Source organism: Tachyglossus aculeatus, chromosome 1, assembly GCF_015852505.1.
Source record: "Tachyglossus aculeatus isolate mTacAcu1 chromosome 1, mTacAcu1.pri, whole genome shotgun sequence".
NCBI lineage: Eukaryota > Metazoa > Chordata > Mammalia > Monotremata > Tachyglossidae > Tachyglossus > Tachyglossus aculeatus.
In genome coordinates this window covers 145,879,320-145,902,061 of record NC_052066.1, presented here as the reverse complement: position 1 = coordinate 145,902,061, position 22,742 = coordinate 145,879,320, and the positions used below count along the sequence as shown (strand labels likewise).

Sequence of the window (22,742 nt, the reverse complement as noted above, 5' to 3'; positions counted from 1 at the left end):
AGGTATTTGTTAAGTGCTTACTATGTGCCAAACGCTGTTATAAGCACTGGGGTAGATACAAGATAATCAGGTTGTCCCACTTGGGGCTCACAGTCTTAATCCCCCTTTTACAGATGAGGTGACTGAAGCACAGAGAAGTTTAGTGGCTTGCCCAAGTCCACACAGCAGACAAGTGGTGGAGGTGGGATTAGAACCCACATCCTCTGACCCAAGACTGGGCTCTTTCCATTAAGCCATGCTTCTTCTACTCAGCGCTGCCACGTGCTTTTGTGTGACCTCAGGCAAGTCACTCACCGCTGTGCCTCAGTTCCCTCATCCTTTTTGTTTTTAAGGTATTTGTTCAGTGCCTGCTGGTTTGTTTTAAGGTATTTTACAGTGCCTGGCACATAGTAAGCGCTTAACAAATACCCTAATTATTATTATTATTATTATTAAGCATTTACTATGTGTCAAGTGCTGTTCTAAGCGCCAGGGTAGATACTGGTTTATGAGGTTGGACACAGTCCCTCTACCACTCAGGGCTCACAAGGAGGAGAGAGTAGGATGTAATCCCTATTACTAGCGTATATCAGACACTCTACTAAGCTCTGGGGTAGATATAAGCTAGTCGGTCCATGTCCCACATGGGTCTCACAGTGTTGATCTTCATTTTACAGATGAGGTAACTGAGAACAGAGAATTAAGTAACTTGCCCAAGGTCACACAGCAGACAAGTGACAGAGCTGGGATCAGAACCCAGGTCCTTCTACTCTTTCCACTAAGCCACAATGCTACCCTCCTGTAAAATGAGGGTCAAACTCCTGTTCTCCATCCTACCTAAGCTGTGAGCCCCATGGGGGACAGGGACTGTGTCTGACCTGATTATGTTAGTACAGTGCATAGCACATAGTAAGCACTTAATAAATATCCCTATTTCCATAATAATTATCATTATTATCATCATCATTAATAATAATAAGTACAATATTAATTGTGACATTTGTTAAGCGCTTACTATGTTCCAGGCACTGTACTAAATGCTGGGGTGGATACAAGTAAAACTGGGTTGGACATGGCTCTCACCACCTAGCGTATGGGTCCAGCTTGCTTCCCAGCGTTTGCCTCCTTACCTCGTCATGAAAAGGAAGCATGTCATGAAAAAGAAGCATCATGGCCTAAACGATAGAATACAGGCCTGGAAGTCCGAGGACCTGAGTTCTCATCCTGGCTCCACCACTTGTCTGCTGTGCAACTTTGTGCAGCTCACTCGATTTCTCTGTGCCTCTGTTACCTCACCTGTAAAATGGGGATTAAGACTATGAGCCCCAAGTGGGGCAGGGACTGTATCCAACCCCATCATTTTGTATCTACCCCTTTGTTTAGAACAGTGTCTGGCACATAATAATCGCTTAACAAATACTATATTTTTTTAAAAAGGCCTCAACCACTGTTGCAAAATCTCCCTATAATAAAGCCTCTTTTGAGGAAGCTCCCCGGCCCCTTCAGTGGTGGGGGCAGGGGTCTCATGAAAGACAAATTATAGGTGATGGGGTGTTCCCACAGACTCCTTCGCATCATCTCACTGCAGGATCAAAAGTAGCTAATGTGTCAGAGGCATAAGTGCCTGGGCTCCTCAGGCCCAAGCTGGGCCCAGTGCATCTCCCGAACCCATCATCAGTCTCACCCACGGAGTGCCCACAGATATGGAAAAGGCGAGCACCGAGCCTCTAATCCCAGAGTAGCCTCTGAAAGAACCAGTGGGATAGTTATGCAGCAGGCATCCGGCCTCCCGGAGGACAGGACGGCACCACCATCCTTCCTGTCTCACAAGCCTGTAAATCTTGGTGTTACTCTTGACTCCTCTCTCTCATTCAATCCACATATTCAATCCATCACTGAATCCTGGCAGTTCAACCGTCACAACCTCTCTAAAATCCACCCCTTCCTCTCCATCCAAACTGCTACCACTTTAATACAAGCACTTATCCTAACCCACCTTGATTGTTGTATCAACCTCCTTGCTAACCTCCCTGCCTCCTGTCTCTCCCCACTCCAGTCCCTACTCCACTGAGCTGTTCGGACCATTTTCCTTCAAAAATGCTCAGACCGTGTTTCCTCACTCTTCAAGAAACTCCAGTGGTTGCCCCTCCACCTCTGCATCAGACAAAAACTCCTCACCATTGGCTTTAAAGCACTGAATCACCTTGACCCCTCCTACCTCACCTCGCTACTCTCCTATACAAGCCAGCCCACACACTTCATTCCTTTAATGCCAACCTTCTCCCTGAACCTCACTGAACCTTTCACCCACATCCTGCCTCTGGCCTGGAACGCCCTCCTTCCTCAATCAGGCAGACAATTTCTCTCCTCTACTTCAAAGCCTTACTGAAAGCACGTCTCCTACAAGAAGCCTTCCCTGACTCTCCCACTCCCTTCTGCATCGCCCTGACTTGCTCCCTTCATTCATCCCCCCTCCCAGCCCCACGACACTTATGTACATACCTGTAATTTATTTATTTATTTATGTATATTAATGTCTGTCTCCCCCTCTAGACTATGAGCTCATTGTGGGAAGGGAATTGTCCTGTTTTTTGTTGTAATAATAATAATAATAATAATAATGGCATTTATTAAGCGCTTACTATGTGCAAAGCACTGTTCTAAGAGCTGGGGGGTTACAAGGTGATCAGGTTGCCCGCCGCGGGGCTCACAGTCTTCATCCCCATTTTACAGATGGAACTGAGGCCCAGAGAAGTGAAGTGACTTGCCCAAGGTCACACAGCTGACAAGCGGTGGAGTCGGGATTTGAACGCCTGACCTCTGACTCCAAAGCCCGGGCTCTTGCCACTGAACCACACTGCTTCTCTGTACTGTACTATACTATACTGTAATATACGACATACTATCCCATTCCCAAGCGCTTACCACAGTGCTCTACACAGCGTAAGCGCTCAATAAAAAATACGATTGAATAAATGAACGATATAGTCCCCAAAGCTATATCTTCAGCCCTAGAGAGCGCGGCGCATGCGCAGTCGAAGCCCGGGTGGGAGTTGTATTGTACTCTCCCAAGTTCTTAGTACAGTGCTTGGTAAATACAAAGCGCTCAATAAATATCATTGAATAAATAAATGAATGAAAGGACAGCATGGGGGTGAGAGGGAGGGAGGCACCTCCAGGCACTGTCTTTTCTGCAGTAGCTGGCCCTTGCGTGGGAACCTAGTGACATTAGGATTCCTCTCTGCGACCACAACTCTCCCCCAAACTAGATACACCCAATCCTTGACTATCCAAGGTGGGATGACTCAATCAATCAATCAGTCAATCACTGGTATTTACTGAGGGCTTACTGTGTACAGAGCAATCAATAAATCACATTTATTGAGCATTTACCGTGTGCAGAGCCTGTGAACTCATTCTGGGCAGGGAATGTGTCTGTTTATTGTTATATCATACCCTCCCAAGTACTTAGTACAGTGCTTTGCACACAGTAAGCGCTCAATAAATATGATTGAATGAAGGCAGAGCACTGTACTAAGCACTTCGGAAAGTACACTACAACAGAATTAGCAGACATGTTCCCTGCCCACAGTGTGCATACAGTCTAAAGTAGGAGAAGGACATTGATAAGAATAGATGGAACCCTGTATTAAGCACTTGAGAAAGTACAGTAGAGTACATACAATCCCTGTCCTCAAGGACCTTATATTCTGGTGAGGAAATCAGACACCAAAATAAAATACAGGTAAGGGAAGAAACCAAGTGTACGTGCTGTTTGACCTTGGGCAAGTCACTTAACTTCTCTGGGCCTCAGTTACCTCATCTGTAAAATGGGGATTAAGACTGTGAGGCCCCATGTGGGCCATGGACCGTGTTCAGTCTGATTTGTTTGTATCTACCCCTGAGCTTAGTGCTGTTCCTGGCACATAGTAAACACTTAACAAATACCTTTAAAAAAACGTGTGAGCTGGGTTGTAGTGGGAGAAGAGCAAGGATGCAAAGCAGGGAGAGCTCTGGATGCCTAAAAGCCAATAGTGGGGAATTTCTGCTTGATAAGGAGATGGAGGGGCAACCATTAGAAGTACTTGAGGACTGGGGAGATGTGCAAAGAAATACTTCTTGACAAAAATGCTCCAGGCAGCAGAGTCCAGTCCAGTCCAGTATGGACTGGAGAAAAGAGAGACTGGAGATCCAGCAGTTGCGACGGGATATTACAAGTGTTTGAAACAGTGTGGAGCTGTTTGAGTGGAGGAAAAGGAGTGAATTGTGGAGACGTTGAGGAGATAAACTCAAAGTGATTAGTGACTGCCCGAATATGGGAGCCGAAAGAGAGTAATGATGAGTCATGGGTAATTCCAAGATTGAGGTCTCATTAGACAATATTGCCTCGGTTCTTTTGAACACTAAAAGAAACATTTACTAGGAGGAGGGCTGTAAAGAGAAGCTTCACCGAAGGAGCCACTGGTGGGCTAGTAGAGCTGATCTCTCTTCCCCACAGGAGAGCCTGCAAGATGTCCACAGGTGTGTGGTGAGAAAGTACATTGCGCAGATCCTAAATCCAAAGGAGAGGATGAGTGGGAGTGATCGGTTGGACACTGCAGTCAAAATGAGTCAGGAATCCCAAGCCATCCGTGCCACCTTTGAAGGCCTGGTAAGTCCAAGAAGGTCAATCCCATGAGAGCACCTAGAAAGCTTGGAGGTAGCATCAGGGAAGTTGGATGTTCCATCCCAAAATATGAAGACTGGGGTCCAAAAGGGCAACAATCAATCGATCGATCAATCAATCAATCGTATTTATTGAGCGCTTACTGTGTGCAGAGCACTGTACTAAGCACTTGGGAAGTACAAGTTGGCAACATATAGAGACAGTCCCTACCCAACAGTGGGCTCACAGTCTAAAAGGGGGAGACAGAGAACAAAACCAAACATACTAACAAAATAAAATAAATAGAATAGATATGTACAAGTAAAATAAATAAATAGAGTAATAAATATGTACAAACATATATACATATATACAGGTGCTGTGGGGAAGGGAAGGAGGTAAGATGGGGGGATGTCAATCAATTGTACTGAGTTCTAACTGTGTGCAGAGCACTGTACTAAGCACTTGAGAAAGTACAATACAACAGACACATTTCCTGAACACAGCAAGCTTACAGTCAACAGTCTAATAATAATAATAATGGCATTTGTTAAGCACTTACTATGTGCAAAGCACTGTTCTAAGCGCTGGGGGGGATACAAGATGATCAGGTTGTCCCGCGTGGGGCTCACAGTCATCATCCCCATTTTACAGATGAGGTAACTGAAGCTCCGAGAAGTTAAGTGACTTGCCCAAGGTCACAGAGCAGACATGTGGCGGAGCCAGGATTCAAACCCATGACCTCTGACTCCAAAGCCCGGGTGCTTTCCAGTGAGCCACGCTGCTTCTCAGTCTAGATCCTCCAAGCATCTTGGTGCTCCTGCTAGAGGTGGGGCTGACCGGAAGGGCTGGGAATGGGTTGTAACTTAGGGATTTAAAATGTTTCATGGGACTGAGACAAATCCTGGAGTTCTGCAGGGAACCTGTTTGTTAATTCTGTTGTATTGCACTCCCCCAAGCGCTTAATACAATGCTCTATACAAAATTAGCACTCAATAAATACCATTAATTGATTCATTCTGCAGGAGTTGAATTAGTACTCCTCCCTAGTAGATGGATGCGGTGTTGCACTGGGGTCTTGGAGACAGGGAAGCTAGGCTGGTGAAGAAGAGGGGAGGAGGAGAGAGGGGGTTACCCTCACAATCATTTGTCCTTTTGGCTAGATAGAGGCAGAGAGTCAGGCAGAGAAAGAGGACTAGAAACAGGATGCCCAGATAGGGACAGATAGAGTTAGGCAGAAAAACAGAGGGGCAAGAGTCAGACAGACAGACAGGCCAATGGGAGAGACAGGCAGAGAGATACCAAAAGGGAGAGAGACGGAAGGACAGAAAAGGGAGACTTGGCAGAGGCAGGAGGGAGACAGAGAAACAGGAAGGCCGGGAGAGGGTTTGCTGACAGCCAGCATCAATATGATATTTTTGTCATATTGCCAGGTCAAGGATGGGTTGGGTAATTACAGGCCTTCCTGCAGTTTCTCTGCGGTTTGGGTAAGCTGTGAAGACAAACATGGGCATGCCATGGTATCTGGGGAAAAGTAGTTCTGCACCACCAAAGTGAACCAGCTCAGAATAGGGCATTTGTGAGCTTTCAGGAACCCCTAAAGCAAGGCCTGGGGCTCAGGGCAGGAAGCGGGTTGGCCTCTGCTCCAGCTAGTGCCCACAACACCAGGCCCAGGAGAGGGTAATGCCCTAGAGAGGAAGGCAGGACTGCTTGTCCTTGACCTTGGACAAGGGGCAGGGCCCAAAAGGTGTGAAGCTCTGAGTGGGTAGGGCTTTGGTGCGTCGCCCCGTGGAGCGCTGAGAAGATGGGGCTTGGGTGGGGGTCCAGTGGGGTGGAGCCCTGAGTGGGGGGGGAATGGGTGGAACCCCCAAGAGTGGAGCTCTGAGAGGGTGGAGCTTGGCTGTGGCTCTGAGCGGGTAGCAGGGGTCCAGTTTACTCCACTTGACTAAATGTAAACCTACAGTTCCCCAGTTGCCTAACATCCCAACACAATGCATCAGGCAAAATCTGTTCCATCTGTTTCCTAAGGCTGGCCCGGCCTCCTCACCGTCCTCAGGGTCATCGTGAGCAGCCCTGAGTCTTTCAGGGTTACGGGAATAGAGGCCCTCATCTCCCCCTCACCCAAACCGTAGGATTCTGATAGGCCTGGAACTTCTTGCCTCCAGGGCTCCGACGCCAGCTGGATTGACTCGGCCATCCCGTGCCTCTCCGAAATCCTTGGGGAGAAAAAGAAAGACAACATTAAGAAACACATCGAAATGCTGGTTGGGAATTATCCGGATATCAGGTGGGCAACTGCAGAGCCTTTGGAAGGGGACTTGGGTTGAGAAGCAACATGACCTAGTGGATAGAACTAGGGCTTGGGAGTCGGAAGGACCTGGGTTCTATTCCTGCCTCTGTCATTTGTCTGTTGTGTGACTTTGGGTGAGTCACTTAACTTCGCCGTGCCTCAATTACGTCATCTGTAAAATGGGGATTAAGACAGTGAGCCCTTTGTGGGACATGGAGTGTGTCCCACCTGATTAGCTTGTATCTACCCCAGCACTTAGTACAGTGCCTGGCACATAGTAAGCACTTAACAAATACCATTAAAAAAATTAAGGGGACGGACTCCAATCACATGTGCTTGTGCACGTGTGTGTGTGAGGGAGTGGGAGTAGGGGAGGGGGAATGCACTTGCAGGTGTTTGTATGTGTGGTGGGTGGGTGTGTATGTGAAGTTTGAAGTCTGTGGGTAAGAACTCTAGTAGTAGCAGTGGTAGTAGTAGTATTTATTTATTTATTCATTCATTCATTCATTCAATCAATCATATTTATGGAGCGCTTACTGTGTGCAGAGCACTGTACTAAGCGCTTGGGAAGTACAAGTCGGCAACATATAGAGACGGTCCCTACTCAACAAGAGACTCACAGTCTAGAAGGGGGAGACAAAGTGTTTATTGAGCAACCACTCGGTCACTGTGCCCTGTATTAGATGCTTGGGAAAATAAGAATGCTTAAGTGGTCTGTTCCCTGCCCTCAAGGAGCTTATACTTGAACGGGAAGGGGTATAAACATGCAAAATGGATGTGACTGGTCAGTTTCATCATCGGGCAATAGACAGGCATTTGGCATGTGGTCAGGACTTCCTGAGGATGCAATTGGTTTGTAAACAAAGGGTCTGTGTCTGCCTTTCTGGGACAATTTCACTCTGGGGAGATAGACCAGATGCTGTTTCCCAAGATCCTATCGACCCTGGGAGCTGAAGGTTTAGGGAGAGCAGAATTTTGCTCCAGTTTCTCTGGGTGTTAGGAGCTGAGAAGGATCCCCTGCAGAGAGAGAACCAGAGCAGGGAAACTGGGGTTCCTTCCTGGACTGGCCTTCTCCTGCCACATCCTGGTCTCCAAGCCATGACCCCCCCCACACACCTTCCATCAACCCCCACTCAACTACCTCACTCCCCTCCGCCCCCCTACTCCCTGAGCCGTCCCCAAAGCCGCTTATCCTCGTGGCCTGAGCAGCAGCCCAGGAGTCAGGAGATCTGAATCCCAGCCCCTGCGCCACCAGTGGCACATTGTGTGACTGGAAGTGAGTCACTAGTTCTGCTGAGATTCAGTTTTTCCCTCTGTAAAGAGAGCCATTCCCACCCTTCTCCCTGGCGAAGGGAACCAGGGGCAGAGTGGGGAGAAACCACTAGACTCATAGGGAACCGGGGGTTTACAAAGCTCACCGGACCATTAGCAGTGAGAACGGAAGGGACAGCTGCCCCACTGTTGGGGATGCAGGGGGTTCATTCCCAGGTGGCAGGAGGCAATGAGAGGTGGCTGAAAATGGAACCCAATGTGTGGCACTCACTGCATCCTCTATAACTAAAGAAGAATGGCTTATTTTGGAAGGGCAGCTTACAAGAATGAAACCAAATCCAGCAGTCTTCAGGAAAACCCTAAATCTTCCCTGGCTTGGGTGCTCTGGCATCTGAGGTCATGGGAAAGTCTTGTCCGGGCCCCACCCCTGAGCCCGGAAACCATCCCATTGCCACGGCTCTGATCTCCGACCCCACCGGGTCCCTGCCAGCTGAAGCGGAGATGAGACTGCATCCTCCAGGATTATATCCTCCCAGCCGCCTGGGACCCCAGCAGGGGCATGTGGCCCGGCAAGGCTGCCTCTGACCACCCCCTGCTCCAGGCAGGACTGGGCCACCCGGGACCAGGAAGAGTGCAGGGCTAACTCTGTGAGGAGATGGGGGTTCAGGCCAGATACAAGTGGGGAGCAATGAGAACTTTGGGCTCCTTTTTGCTGAGAGGACTTTTGTGCTTTGACTCCATGGGTCATTTTCAGAGGTGGTTCTGAACCCTGATGAGACATGAGCATTACCAGGAAAGGGAAGGAGGGGGAAGAGGAGAGCATTGAATGGAATTCAAAGGGGATCTGTATGGCCAGCTCCTTCTGGTGGCCTTGAGGCCATCAGTCCATGGGGCAACTCCTCCTAGATCTCCCTGGTCCTCCGGTCCCCTCAAGAAGAAGACAAAGTCACCTCGGCTCATTCCCTCCAGGGAAAACCAGGGCTGGGATGGCTTCTCTGAGTCTGAGTCTCTGGGGTCCTATGGCCCATTATGTGTAATAATAATAAATAATAATAATGGCATTTATTAAGCGCTTACTATGTGCAAAGCACTGTTCTAAGTGCTGCGGAGGTTACAAGGTGATCAGGTTGTCCCACGGGGGTCTCACAGTCTTAATCCCCATTTTACAGATGAGGTAACTGAGGCAAAGAGAAGTGAAGTGACTTGCCCAGAGTCACACAGCTGACAATTGGCGGAGCCGGAATTTGAACCCCTGACCACTGACTCCAAAGCCCGGGCTCTTTCCACTGAGCCACGCTGCTTCCCAGTGTGTGTTTCTGTCAGGGGTGGAAAGGGAGCTAGGTATATGGAACTGTCCTGGTTTTCTGTCTGCCTATGTGAAAACAGGAACTGTGGTATTTAGTGCTTACTCTGTGCCAAGAACTGTACTAATCTCTGCGGTACATCACCCTCCGCTCCTCCACCGCTGATCTCCTCACCGTACCTCGCTCTTGCCTGTCCCGCCATCGTCCCCCGGCCCACGTCATCCCCCGGGCCTGGAATGCCCTCCCTCTGCCCATCCGTCAAGCTAGCTCTCTTCCTCCCTTCAAGGCCCTGCTGAGAGCTCACCTCCTCCAGGAGGCCTTCCCAGACTGAGCCCCTTCCTTCCTCTCCCCCTCGTCCCCCTCTCCATCCCCCCATCTTACCTCCCTCCCTTCCCCACAGCACCTGTATATATGTATATATGTTTGTACATATTTTTTTTACTCTATTTATTTATTTATTTTATTTGTACATATCTATTCTATTTATTTTATTTTGTTAGTATGTTTGGTTTTGTTCTCTGTCTCCCCCTTTTAGACTGTGAGCCCACTGTTGGGTAGGGACTGTATATGTTGCCAATTTGTACTTCCCAAGCGCTTAGTACAGTGCTCTGCACATAGTAAGCGCTCAATAAATACGATTGATGATGAATATAAGCCGATCGGACACAGTCCTTGTCCCATGGGGGGCTCGCATTCTAAGAGGCAGGATGAACAGGTATTTTTATCTCCATTTTTACAGATGAGGGAACTCGGTGCAGAAAGTTTAAGTGGCTTGTCCAACGTTTTGCATTAGTGAAATGGCAGAGCCAGGATTAGAACCCAGGTCCTCTGACTCCCAGACTCACACTCTTTCTACAAGGCCATGCTGCATCTCAGCAGTGTGTGTGTGTGTGAGCTCTTCTTGTCTTCCCCACATTGGATTGACAAGTCCTCAAGGGCAGGGATGGTGTCTCCTCCTCCTCCCTCTGTCCCCCCTGCTTGGTACCCAGCCCAAGGCTCTGCTTCCAAGGGGAGCCCGGCAGGGACTGAGTTGGGCCTTTCAGACTTTATCTGGGGGAGGGGGCCTCCTACCTTACCATCCCTTTCCCGTGTGATGGCATCCTGAAACCCAGGGCTGCTGTTCCTCCTTAGCTCATCTCAGCGCACTGGGCCTGGGCTGGCAGGGATGGCTTTCTGGAAGTAGGATTTGAGCCGGGGGCAATTGGGAGGAGGAGGAGGAGGAGTGGGAGGGGAAGGCCTGTTGGGGGTAGGAGCGGGGAAGGGAAAGGGGAAATCTTTCTAAAGCAGGAAACCTTCCTGGAGGAGAATCTGGGGAAATCCCCCCCATCCTCCCTTCTCCCACCTCCTGGGGGGATCCAATCATACTTCCCCTCCCTGCTGCCCCTGAGCTCCTCATCCCTAGCCCCTCTAGACTGTAACCCCCGTCTAGGCTGTAAGCTCATTGTCGTCGGGGAAAGTGTCTGGTTATTGTTATATTGTACTCTCCCAAGTGCTTAGTACAGTGCTCTGCACACAGTAAGGGGTCAATAAATACTATTGAGTGAATGTATGAATGAATGAATGAATAGTCAGCATGGCTCAGTGGAAAGAGTCAGAGGTCACGGGTTCAAATCCCGGATCCGCCAATTGTCAGCTGTGTGACTTTGGGCAAGTCACTTAACTTCTCTGTGCCTCAGTCCCCTCATCTGTAAAATGGGGGTTAAGACTGTGAGCCCCCCGTGGGACAACCTGATCACTTTGTATCCTCCCCAGTGCTTAGAACAGTGCTTTGCACATAGTAAGTGCTTAATAAATGCCATTATTATTGTTATTATTATTATTATAATTAGTCCCAGGAGCCAGCCCAGCCTAGCATGACAGGGCACCCCATGGAGCTGTCTGCCGGGTGCAGACTCAGGGTGGTGGGATGTCATTCGCTCCCCAAGCTCTGATTCTCCCTGCAGCCTCCTTCCCAGCTCCTTCTGGGCAAATTGGAAGGCCAGGGAGGAGGGAGGTGGATAACCAGGTTAATCCCTGTGTATGATGTGTCGTCTCCGCAGGAGGGAGCATCTGGTCGCCATCCTCTCTCTACGGAAGCTGGGGCTGAGGCGAAAGCAGGCCATCCTGCAGCACGCTGAGGGGCTGATGAGGGCCTCCCAGGCCGCCGCAAGAGAGGCCGAGGCCCAGGACCGGATGCTGTTTGCGGAGATCAGGATCCCCTCCTTCATGGGCTCCTTCAGAAAGAGCATGCGCAGGCCTGCAAGGCGCCAAGGGGCCCAGTCGCAGGCCCAGGGGTGTCCATGCCTGCCTGTGTCCTCATGGCCCTGTATCAAGGCTGAATTGTCAGAAGACACGAGTCCGGGGACCACAGATGGGCTTGGGAAGGGAGTCCCGGGGTGCTAAATCCCTCAAGATTGTAGGATTAGAGGCCCCCCTCACCCGACAGTTCCCCTCCACCGTCTCTGCCATCTGCCCCTTCAGCTTCAGGGTTTCTCTGGATCCAGTAAGGGCCTGCACCATCCCTGTGGATTCCCTGCCCCACCCTGGGCGTGGCCAGGGGGTGTGTGGGGGTTGGGGGAGAGGCAGGGAATCATGAGTCCTTTGTCCTCCCAGGCACAGAACTCAGAGCAGCCCCTCTTCCTCCACGTCAAAGGCTCTTGAGAATCCAACAAGTGGTTCGAAGCTCTTGGGGTGATGGAAACGGAAGGAAGCAGGGCCCTGTCCTAGACGCTTTGGAGTCCTGGCTGAGATGCACAGTCCCTGCTGTCCGCTGGTCTAAACTCCCCCAACCTCCAGGTTGCAGTGAGTACAGGGAACTGTAGGGAATGGAAAGGGATATTAGCGGGGAGCTGTCAATCAATCAATAAATCATAATTATTAAGCATTTACCACGTGCAGAGCACTGAAATAAGTGCTTGGGAGTGGACAGTGTAACATGTTCCCCGCCCACAAGTTTAAGATGGCTCTCATCCTTCCCCTTCCTGGTCCTTCTACCCCCTTCCTCCCTCCACTCCCCACCAGGGATCATCAAACTCCTGGACTGAGGCTAGGCTGGGGGAGGCACTGGGGTAGACAGATGATGAAAAGGTTAATTGGAGAAGCAGGTCCCTACCTCTCCCTGGTTTCCCCGGCTCTGCCCCTGTTTGGTAGAGAATTCCATTCTGCTGGTCGGCAGAAAGTTCCATTTCCCTCCACCTGGTTCTCTGACAATTCCACCCCATCCGCGAGAATAATCTTTTCATAAGAGATTCTGCCCACCAGTCAATTAGCGTATCCTGTGGCCTGTAACCCCACTGGGAAAGAGAACTGAACTCCAGCACTGGCTGAACAATGGAGCCAGTATCTGGTTTTCCAGAGCCTGATGATCCTGGGTGGAGATTATCCAGGAATCCCCTGGATTCCTTCTCCACCCCATCTTCCCTCCTGCTCCCCATTTCCTTCCTTTAAGACAGTTGGCTGTTCCTGGCAGTTAGGGAGGGGCCAAAACCCCACACAGATAGATCCCTTTGAATGTGACCTGACTCTTGTGGCTAATTTTGTAGCCACGGGGAGCAAGTAGGGTTTAGCGGTTGAGTGGATAGAACACGGGTTGGGAGTCAAAGGACCTGGGTTCTAATCCCAGCTCTGCTAATTGACTGCTGCGTGACCCTGGGCAAGTCACTTAACTCCTTTGTGCCTCAGTTCCCTCATCTGTAAAATGGGGATTAAAGCTGTGAGCCCTATGTGGGATCTGGACTGTATCCAACCCGATTACTTTGTATCTGCTCCCGTGCTTAGTACAGTCCTGGCAAATGCTGTACAAATACAGTGAAAAAAATGGGGAAAGCTAAAGGAACTGAATTAACTAAGACAGGGGTTAGTCCAGGGAATCAGAAGGCTCCCAGTTGGAGTCTGGAAACTGATGGGGATTGGATCCAAACCAATTGGTTTGTGGTTTTGTTTTTTGGTGGGGTTTTTTTATTTTTCTTTTTGGATTATCTGAAATAGTTTGGTTTTGGGTACCTGATGGTCCACGTAATGTAGCAAGCATTCGGGTCATGGGTCACCTCCTGCGCTATGAAGTGGAGTCACAGCGAAGGATTCTCCAAGGGCCTGAAAGACCTAACTGAAGAGTTGAGAAGTTCTCAATGCACTGAACACCCACTTCACAATTGTCTCTCCAAGGTGAACTTGCCATGTACAGGAGCAGAGCCTAATTGGGCTGACTCATTATCCCTCTGCCCTCTTATCTTCCGGCTTGAGAAGCCCTGGGACTCTGTGGGACTCAGCCCAGGGTCTGGGAGGGTTTTGATCCAGCCCTGCCAGGGACAAGCTGTGTGACCTCAGAGAAGTCACTCAACCTGTCTGATGGCCCCAGTTTCCCACCTGCTAGGGACCAGTCTTGCTATTCTGAGAGAGGGTCCTTGAACGTAACTGCACTTTATTAAGAAATGATTGATCAGTGGTATTAGTGAGCACTTACTGTGTGAAGAGCACTGTACTAAGCGCTTGGGAGACTAAAATACAATAGAGTTGGTCGACACATTCCCTGCCCAAGGTAGTTCACAGCCTAGAGGGGGAGGTGGACATGAATATAAGCAAATAATTTACTAATACGTATTCAGAACACACTGCATGGGACAACCGCTCGCTGCATATCTACTGTCAGTTTGAAACCAGAGAATCCTCTAACCTAGTGCTCCGGGGGTCAGGATCAAATTGCTTTGACCCAGTTTTATTTATTTCAATGTCCGAGGAGAAGAGGCTGTGAGAACAGGGATATACGATAAGCTCCTTGTGGGTAGCCCTATGTCTGCTCACATGTCAGATGACATGTCATGTCATGTAGACATGTCATATGTCTACTGACTTGAGAAGCAGCGTGACCTAGGGAAAGTGCACAGGCCTGGGGCTCGGAAGACCTGGGTCCTAATCCCAGCTCTGCCAGGTGCCTGCTTTGTGACCATGGACAAGTCACTTAACTTCTCTGTGCCTCAGTTTCCTCCTCTGTAAAATGGGGATTCAACGTCTGCTTTCTTTCCTACTTAGACTGTGAACCCCACGTGGGGTAGGGACTATGTCTGACCAGACTACCTTATATCTACCCCAGAGCTTAATACAGTGCTTGGCAAATAGTAAGTGCTGAACAAACACCACAATTATTAATTATTATTAACTCTGTTGCATTGTATTCACCCAAACGCTTAGTACAGTTCTCTGCCCACAGCAAACGTTCAATAAATATGACTGATCACTTGCTATCTTATATCCTTTCCTGCAAGACAGCTCTGAGAGAGAAAGGCTTCAGTTCCCTGAAGCTGAACTTCTCAGGAGCTGCTTATTCGCTCACCCAAAGGTGGTAGCTATTTCTGCCAAGTGGTGAGTACAGAGCCCTAGGAAACTGTGCTCACAGGTTGGACACCACCATCTGTGCATGATTCAGCCTGTTCTGTTTCCCGACTGAGCTGTGATTACTCTCAAACAGAAGCTGAGTGCATAACGCAAACTCACGAGCACTTACTACATGCCAGGGACTGTTCTAAGCACCGGGGTAGATACAAGGTTATCAGATTGGGCATAGTCCATGTCCCACATGGGGCTCACGGTCTTAATTCCTATTTTACAGATGAGGGAAATGAGGTACAGAGAAGCGAAGTGACTTGTCCAAGATCCCCTAGCAGACAAGTGGTGCAGCAGGAATTAGAATCTAGGTCCTTCTGTCTGAAGGGGCCTATGCTCTATCCACTAGGCCATGCTGCTTCTCGTGATTAATTGAGCGGAGGGGAATATTTCATCTTCTCTAGGACTCTTTAAGATTCAAAGCGTGGCTCTGGAGAATCTCACGGTTCACAACTGCAACCTGGGCCCTGATCCAACCAGTTCATTCATTCATTGTCGTATTTATTGAGTCCTTACAGTGTGCAGAGCACTGTACCAAGTGCTTGGGAAGTACAAGTTGGCAACATAAAGAGGCGGTCCCTACCCAACAACGGGCTCACAGTCTAGAAGGGGGAGACAGACAATAAAACAAAACGTGTGGACAGGTGTTAAGTCATCAGAATAAATAGAAATAAAGCTAGATGCACATCATTAAACAAAATAAATAGAATAGCAAATATGTACAAGTAAAATAAATAGAGTAATAAATCTGTACAAACATAGTAAGGTCAGGCCAGAGTGTTAATTTGGGAAAGCTGTGTTTGGGGACACTTGTGTGCAATATAAAGCATGGGCGGGTCACTGTATGTCTGGGCAAAGTGTACACAACAAAGTGGGGGTGAAGAGAAGCAGCGTTGCCTAGACGATAGAGGAGGGGCCTTTGAGTTCTAATCCTAGCTCTGCCACTTGTCTGCTGTGAGACCTCGGGAAAGTCACTTCACTTCTCTGTGCCTCAGTTATCTCATCTAAAAAATGGGGATTAAGACTGTGAACACCATGTGGCATATGGACTGTGTCCCACTGAATTAGCTCCTATATACCCCAGCACTTAGTACAGAGCCTGGCACATAGTAAGCACTTAACAAATACCATTAAAAAAAAAAAGACAGTGCCTGCACAGGATGGAATATGCCTTTCTTCGCTATTCCCACTCAATCCTTGGGGGAAGTTGGCTGAAATCCTCTCTCTGACCTCTGACCCCCAGTTTCCTCCGCTCCAGACATTGGGCACAGACTACAAAGCCATACCTGTAGGTCCTGGATGCAGGACTTCCCGGAGGTGAGTCATAGCTGCTGGAAAACCAGACAGTTGATTTGCATAGGACGTCACTTGTCACAGTCAGGGAAATACCTATTGGACTTGGCACCGGAGGGGGAAAACACACCACTTGGGCAGAGGGGCTCAGCTTCGAGGTGAGGTGCGGGGGCTGTGAGAGTGAACCCACTGCTCAGGGCTGTGTCTCTGTAGAGGGGCTCATCCGGGGGGGGGGGGGGGGGGAGGCGGGCGGGGAAAATGCCACCTGCTTTCCAAGAGAAGATGTAGGCCTTTGTGCTGGGTCAAGGGTCCTGACAGAACCGAGGGGCTGAGACCTCAGCCCCTATTACACGCCAGGTGGTGAGGAGAGCGGGAATACGAGCTCAGACAGGCGGAGGTGACATTTTCTCGCTCACCCCCACTAGCAGCGTGGCTCAATGGAGAGAGCACGGGCTTGCGAGTCAGAGGCCACGGGTTCAAATCCCGGCTCTGCCAATTGTCAGTTGTGTGACATTGGGCAAGTCACTTAGATTCTCTGTGCCTCAGTTACCTCATCTGTAAAATGGGGATGAAGACTGTGAGCCCCACGTTGGACAACCTGATTACCTTGTATCCTCCCCAGCACCTAGAACAGTGCTTTGCTTTGTCTCCCCCTTCTAGACTGTGAGCCCACTGTTGGGTAGGGACTGTCTCTACATGTTGCCAACTTGTACTTCCCAAGCGCTTAGTACAGTGCTCTGCACACAGTAAGCGCTCAATAAATACGATTGATTGATTGATTGATTGATTTGCACATAGTAAGCGCATAACAAATGCCATCATTATTGTTACTTCATCCTTAATTCCCCATGGCACCTGCATGATGATCACTCCTATCCAGGCCCCTGGCTTGATCAGGGTCACCCTGCTCGCTCCATTGACTCCCACTTAGGGAGCTTGGGGAATCTCGCCACCCAGTTTGTGTCTGAATGACCCCTGAGGGGCTGCAGAATAATGGGGAGAGACTCCCTGGGACCCCTGAGGAGGGATCCTGATGTCTCTTGGCCTCTGGTCAGACTGACTTCTAAGTGCCCCTGCCCTATAAGGTTCCTAGAGGTTTCTGGGCAGAAGTCACTGGGTCTAAGAGGACATCAAGACTGGGTGGAGGTGAGTCCTAATCTTCTGATGCTCCTTCACTCCTTCCTACCATCTTCCCAGTTGACAGAAGCAGGGGCAGAGGAATCTATCAACAAACTGTATTTATGGAACACTTAATACAGTATCAGCACCATACCAAGCACTTAGGAGAGTACAATATACCACAGTGGGTAGACATGTTCCCTGCCCACAAGGAGCTTACAGTCTAGTGTGGGAGATAGATAGTAAAATGAATTAAGGATATGCATGTAAGTGCTGTGGGGCTGAAGGTGGAGGGAGTAAAGGGGACACAGAAAGGAGAGGGAGTAGAGGAAATGAGGGCTTAGGAAAGGCCTTGGAGGAGATGCAATTTTAATTCATTCAATCGTATTTACTGAGCACCTACTGTGTGCAGAGCACTGTACTAAGCGCTTGATAAGGCTTTGAAGGTGGGGAGTGTGGTGGTATGTTGAATATAAAGTGGGGAGGGAGTTCCAGGCCAAAGGCAGGACGTAGGCAGGAGGTCAGAGGCGAAATAGATGAGATTGAGGTACAGTGAGTAGGTTGGCATTGGAGGAATGAAGCGAGAATGCTGGGTTAAAGAAGGAAATCAGAGAGGTAAAGTAAGAGGGGCCAGGGTGATCGAGAGCTTTAAAGCCAGTGGTAAGGAGTTTCTGTTTGATGGGGGAAGTAGCGTGGAAAAAACACAGGCCTGGCCGTCAGAGGATCTGGATTCTAACCCCGGATCTGCCACTTGCGTGCTATCACAACTTCTCTATGCTTCAGTTTCCTCAACTGTAAAAATGGGGATTTAATACCTATTCCCCCTCCTACTTAGACTGTGAACCCCATGTGGGACAAGGGACTCTGTCTAACCTAATTAACTTATATCTACCTCAGGCTTTCAGAACAGTGCGTAACACGTAGTAAATGCTTAACAAACACCATTATTATTAGTACTACTCTGAGGATGGACAATGACTAGAGGTTCTTGAGGAATGAGGAAACACGGACTGAGTTGTTTTTAGAAAAAGTAATCCAGTTAGCCGAGTGAAGTATGGACTGGAGTGGAAAGAGACAGGAAGCAGGGAGGTCAGCACAGGAGTACATGAAGATATTTAGTTGAGGATTTCAGAAAAATAAAATTTCCTCAGTCCTCCAGGAAAGAAAAGAGAAAGGGAGGGAGCAGAGTGAGAAAGAGAGTGTGGCCAGCTACAGTCTATCCACCCCCCACAGGGATCAGGAAGCTCCTCCGCTTCTCTGTGGTGGGTGATAATGGGGACTGGCTGCTGAGGGAAGTGGGAGGAGGCAGAAGGGTCACCAGAGCAGTAGTCACAAGGCCCTAGTCAAGAGAAAAGCCACAAACTTCCATATTCTAGAGCTTTTTTTGAGGTCCGGAGTGTGCACTGAGGTAGCTTCCCCTGCACATGCTCTAAATCCTGCATTTCCCGGAAGGCTTAGGTCTAAGCTCTCCACTCTCCTGCTTGTTACAGTGAAGTCCGTCCCACTCTCCAGCCCTGACACTGCTTCCCTCCTCTTCCTCCTCCTCCTTCTCACAATAATAGTAATGACAATAATAATATCTGTTAAGTGCTTCCTATGTGCCAGGCACTGTACTTACTAAGTACTTGGGGTAGATACAAGATAATCAGGTTAGGCACAGTTGCTGTCCCACATGGGGCTCCCAGCCCTAATCCCTTTTCTCAAATGAGGGAACTGAGGCACAGAGAAGTGAAGTGACTTGCCCAAGGTCCCGAGGCAGCCAAGTGGCAGAACCGGGATTAGAACACAGGCCCGTGCTCTATACATTAGGCCACACTGCTTCTCTTCCTGGCCCCAGTCCTCTTCATGTGACCAATTCCTCATCTCAGAAGGATCCATAGGGTTGAGGAACCCTGCCTCTTCAACCAGGCCTTCCCAATGTTCCTTGCTAGAGTCCCAGTTCCTTCATTCATTCAATAGCATTTATTGAGTCTATTATTTTAGGCTGTGAGCCCACTGTTGGGTAGGGACTGTCTCTATATGTTGCCAACTTGTACTTCCCAAGCGCTTAGTACAGTGCTCTACACACAGTAAGCGCTCAATAAATATGATTGATTGATTGATTGAGCACTTACCGTGTTTGGGAGAGTACAGTACAACAGTGATGTCTCCGGGCAAGCTAATGTCCAGAAGAGCAATTTATTCAGAGCCCAAATTTGCAAGGAAAAAGCTCAGCAGGAAGGGCTATCCTAACATGAGTGAGGGAGAGACCTGTGTTTCAGGGGCTGCTTGTCACTGTTCTGCCTCAGAGCTTGCTGGGGTCTCTAGGACCCGGCCATCCTCCCGATTGACAGTCTGTGTTTCCTGCGAAGCAGTGTGGCTCAATGGAAAGAGCACGGGCTTAGGAGTCAGCGGTTGTGGGTTCTAATCCCGGCTCCGCCGCTTGTCAGCTGTGTGACTTTGGGCAATTCACTTACATTCTCTGTGCCTCAGTTCCCTTACCTGTAATGGAGATTAAAACTGTGAGCCCCCTGTGGGACAACCTGATCACCTTGTATCCCCCCTCAGCGCTTAGAACAGTGCTTCACACATAGGAAGCACTTAACAAATGCCATCATTATTATTATAAGTCACTTCTCTGTGCCTCAGTTACCTCATCTGTAAAATGGGGATTAAGACTATGACCCCCATGTGTGTCAATGTGATTACCTTGTATCTACCCCAGCCCTTAGAACAGTGCTTGGCACATAGTAAACGCTTAACAAATACCATTATTATTATTATAATTGTTATTATTATTACTCTCCCTCTGGCTTTACCCCAACCTTGCTGCTGTCCTGTCTGGTCCCCCGACTCCAGGCAGGCTCCACCAGGTCACGACTGCCAGTCAAACACTCTGCTTCTCCCCATACTGAACCCCTGCCCACCTGATCTCCATTTGCTGACCTCCCAGCCTCCTGCCTCTCCCCATTTCAGTTCATACCTCCCTCTATGCCTGGGTCATTTTTCTACAAAAACACTCAGTGCATGTTCCTCCACTCCTCAGGAACCTCCATTCATTCATTCATTCAATCTCATTTATTGAGCACTTACTATGTGCAGAGCACTGTACTAAGCGCTTGGGAAGTCCAAGTTGGCAACATATAGAGACGGTCCCTACCCAACAGTGGGCTCACAGTCTAGAAGGGGGAGAGTGGTTGTCCATCCACCTCCGCATCAAACAAAAACTCCTCACCATTGGCTTATAGGCACTCAGTCACCTTATCTTATAGATATATATCCTTCCCCTCCCCACAGCACCTGTATATATGTTTGTACAGATTTATTATTCTACTTATTTTACTTGTACATATTTACTATTCTGTTTATTTTATTTTGTTAATATGCTTTGTTGTCTGTCTCCCCCTTCTAGACTGTGAGCCCGTTGTAGGGTAGGGACCGTCTCTATATGTTGCCAACTTGTACTTCCCAAGCGCTTAGTACAGTGCTCTGCACACAGTAAGCGCTCAATAAATACGATTGAATGAATGAATGAATGACTAGAGAAGGAGTGTGGCTATAGAGAAGCAGCGTGGCTCAGTGGAAAAAGCCCGGGCTTGGGAGCCAGAGGTCATGGGTTCTAATCCCAGCTCTGCCATATGTCTACTGTGTGACCTTGGGCAAGTCGACCCACGTGGGGCTCACAGTCTCCATCCCCATTTTACAGATGAGGTAACTGAGGCTCAGAGAAGTTAAGTGACTAGAAGGGGGAGACAGGCAACACAACAAAACATATTAACAAAATAAAATAAATAGAATAGTAAATATGTACAAGTAAAATAAATAGAGTAATAAATCTGAGCTTCAGTTACCTCATCTGTAAATTGGGGGTGAAGACTGTGAGCCCCACGGGGGACAACCTGATCACCTTGTATCCCCCCCAGTGCTTAGAACAGTGCTTTGCACACAGTAAGCACTTAACAAATGCCATTATTATTATTATTGTTGTCATCTCCTCATACCTCATCTCGCTACCCTCCTACTATAACCCAGCCTTCACACTTCCCTCTTCTAATGTCAACCCACTCACTGTTCCTTGATCTCACCTATCTAGCTGTCGACCTCTCGCCCCTGGCCCTGGAATGCTCTTCCTCTTCATATCCAACAGTCGATCACTCTCCCCACCTTCGAAGCCTTATTGAAGACACATCTCCTCCAAGCAGACTTCTCCGATTAAGCCCTCATTTCTTCCTCTCCCACTCCCTTCTGCAGCACCCTTGCGCTGGATTTGCACATAGTAAGCGCTTAATAAATGCTATCATTATTATTATTATTATTTGTACCTTTTATTCACTCCTCCATCAGCCCCACAGCACTTATGTACATATCCATAATTTATTCATTTTAATGTCTGTCTCCCCTGCTAGACTGTAAGCTCATTGTGGGAAGGGAACATGTCAACCAACTCTGTTATATTGCACTCTTCCAAGTGATTGGTACAGTGCTCTGCACTCAGGGAGCGCTCAATAAATATGATTGATTGGTTGATTGATTAACATGACAGGCAGGGTGAGAGTGCTAGTAGCACCACACAAACCATTTTCGCTATAGTCAAGTCTTAGGTCTAAGATCTCAGCTCTGAAGTCTCAGCACCAAGGTTCATTTGGTGCCCTTGACAGGAGACTGTCATCATCATCGCCGACAGGATGCTGGATTGGAGGTAGACTGCCCCTCCCCAAAGGTCCCTGGGATTTGGCTAAATTACCCACCAGTCTCCACCAAAGCAGGCAAACCCCTTGGAAGTCAGTTTATCCTGAAGGAAAGAGAACAGGCATGGGTGAAAGAAGACTTGGATTCTAATCTCGGCTCTGCAACTTACTGGCTGGGTGACCTTGGGCAAATCACTTAACTTCTCTGTGCCTCAATTTTCTCATCTGTGAAATGGGGATTCCTATTTAGACTGAGCCTCAAGTGGGACAGGGACCTTGTCTGACCTGATTACATTAGATCTACTCCAGTGCTTAGTATGGTGCTTGGTACATAGTTAGCTCTTGACAAATACCATCATTATGATTATTACTATTGCTCAGGACGCGCGCGCGCGCACACACACACACACACACACACACACACACACACACACACACACACACACTCTCTCTCTCTCTCTCTCTCTCTCCCCCTGCCCCCCCCAGCTGGGGAAAAAGGGAAATTGGCCTTGCTCTCGTGAGTCAGGTCTCCAACAGGTCTATTCCAAGCAGCCAAAGAAGAATGCAGCATGGACTTGTGGAAAAACCACAGGCCTGGGAATCAGAAGCCCTGGGTTCCAATTCCAGCTCTGCCAATTGCTTGCTGGGTGACCTAGGGCAAGTCACTTCACTTCTCTGTGCCTCAGTTCCCTTAAGTATAAAATGGGGATTAAATACCTGTTCTCCCTCCTACTTAGACTGTGAGTGCCAGGCAGCACAAGGATTGTGTCCAACCTAATTAACTTGTACTTACCCCCCTGCTCAGAACAGTGTTT

At 48.8% G+C, this 22,742-nt stretch overlaps 1 protein-coding gene across 1 annotated transcript in view; it reads left to right on the top strand.

Annotated features, from left to right (window-relative positions):
• Positions 1-12,357, top strand: part of EXOC3L4 (exocyst complex component 3 like 4) — a 66,297-nt gene extending 53,940 nt beyond the window's left edge. Inside the window, exons 9-11 of the mRNA XM_038748355.1 lie at positions 4,478-4,630; positions 6,790-6,911; positions 11,530-12,357. Coding sequence (XP_038604283.1) covers positions 4,478-4,630; positions 6,790-6,911; positions 11,530-11,872 — 618 coding nt within the window. The 3' untranslated portion in view covers positions 11,873-12,357. The remainder of the gene's footprint in view (positions 1-4,477; positions 4,631-6,789; positions 6,912-11,529) is intronic.
• Positions 12,358-22,742: the final 10,385 nt, after the last annotated feature.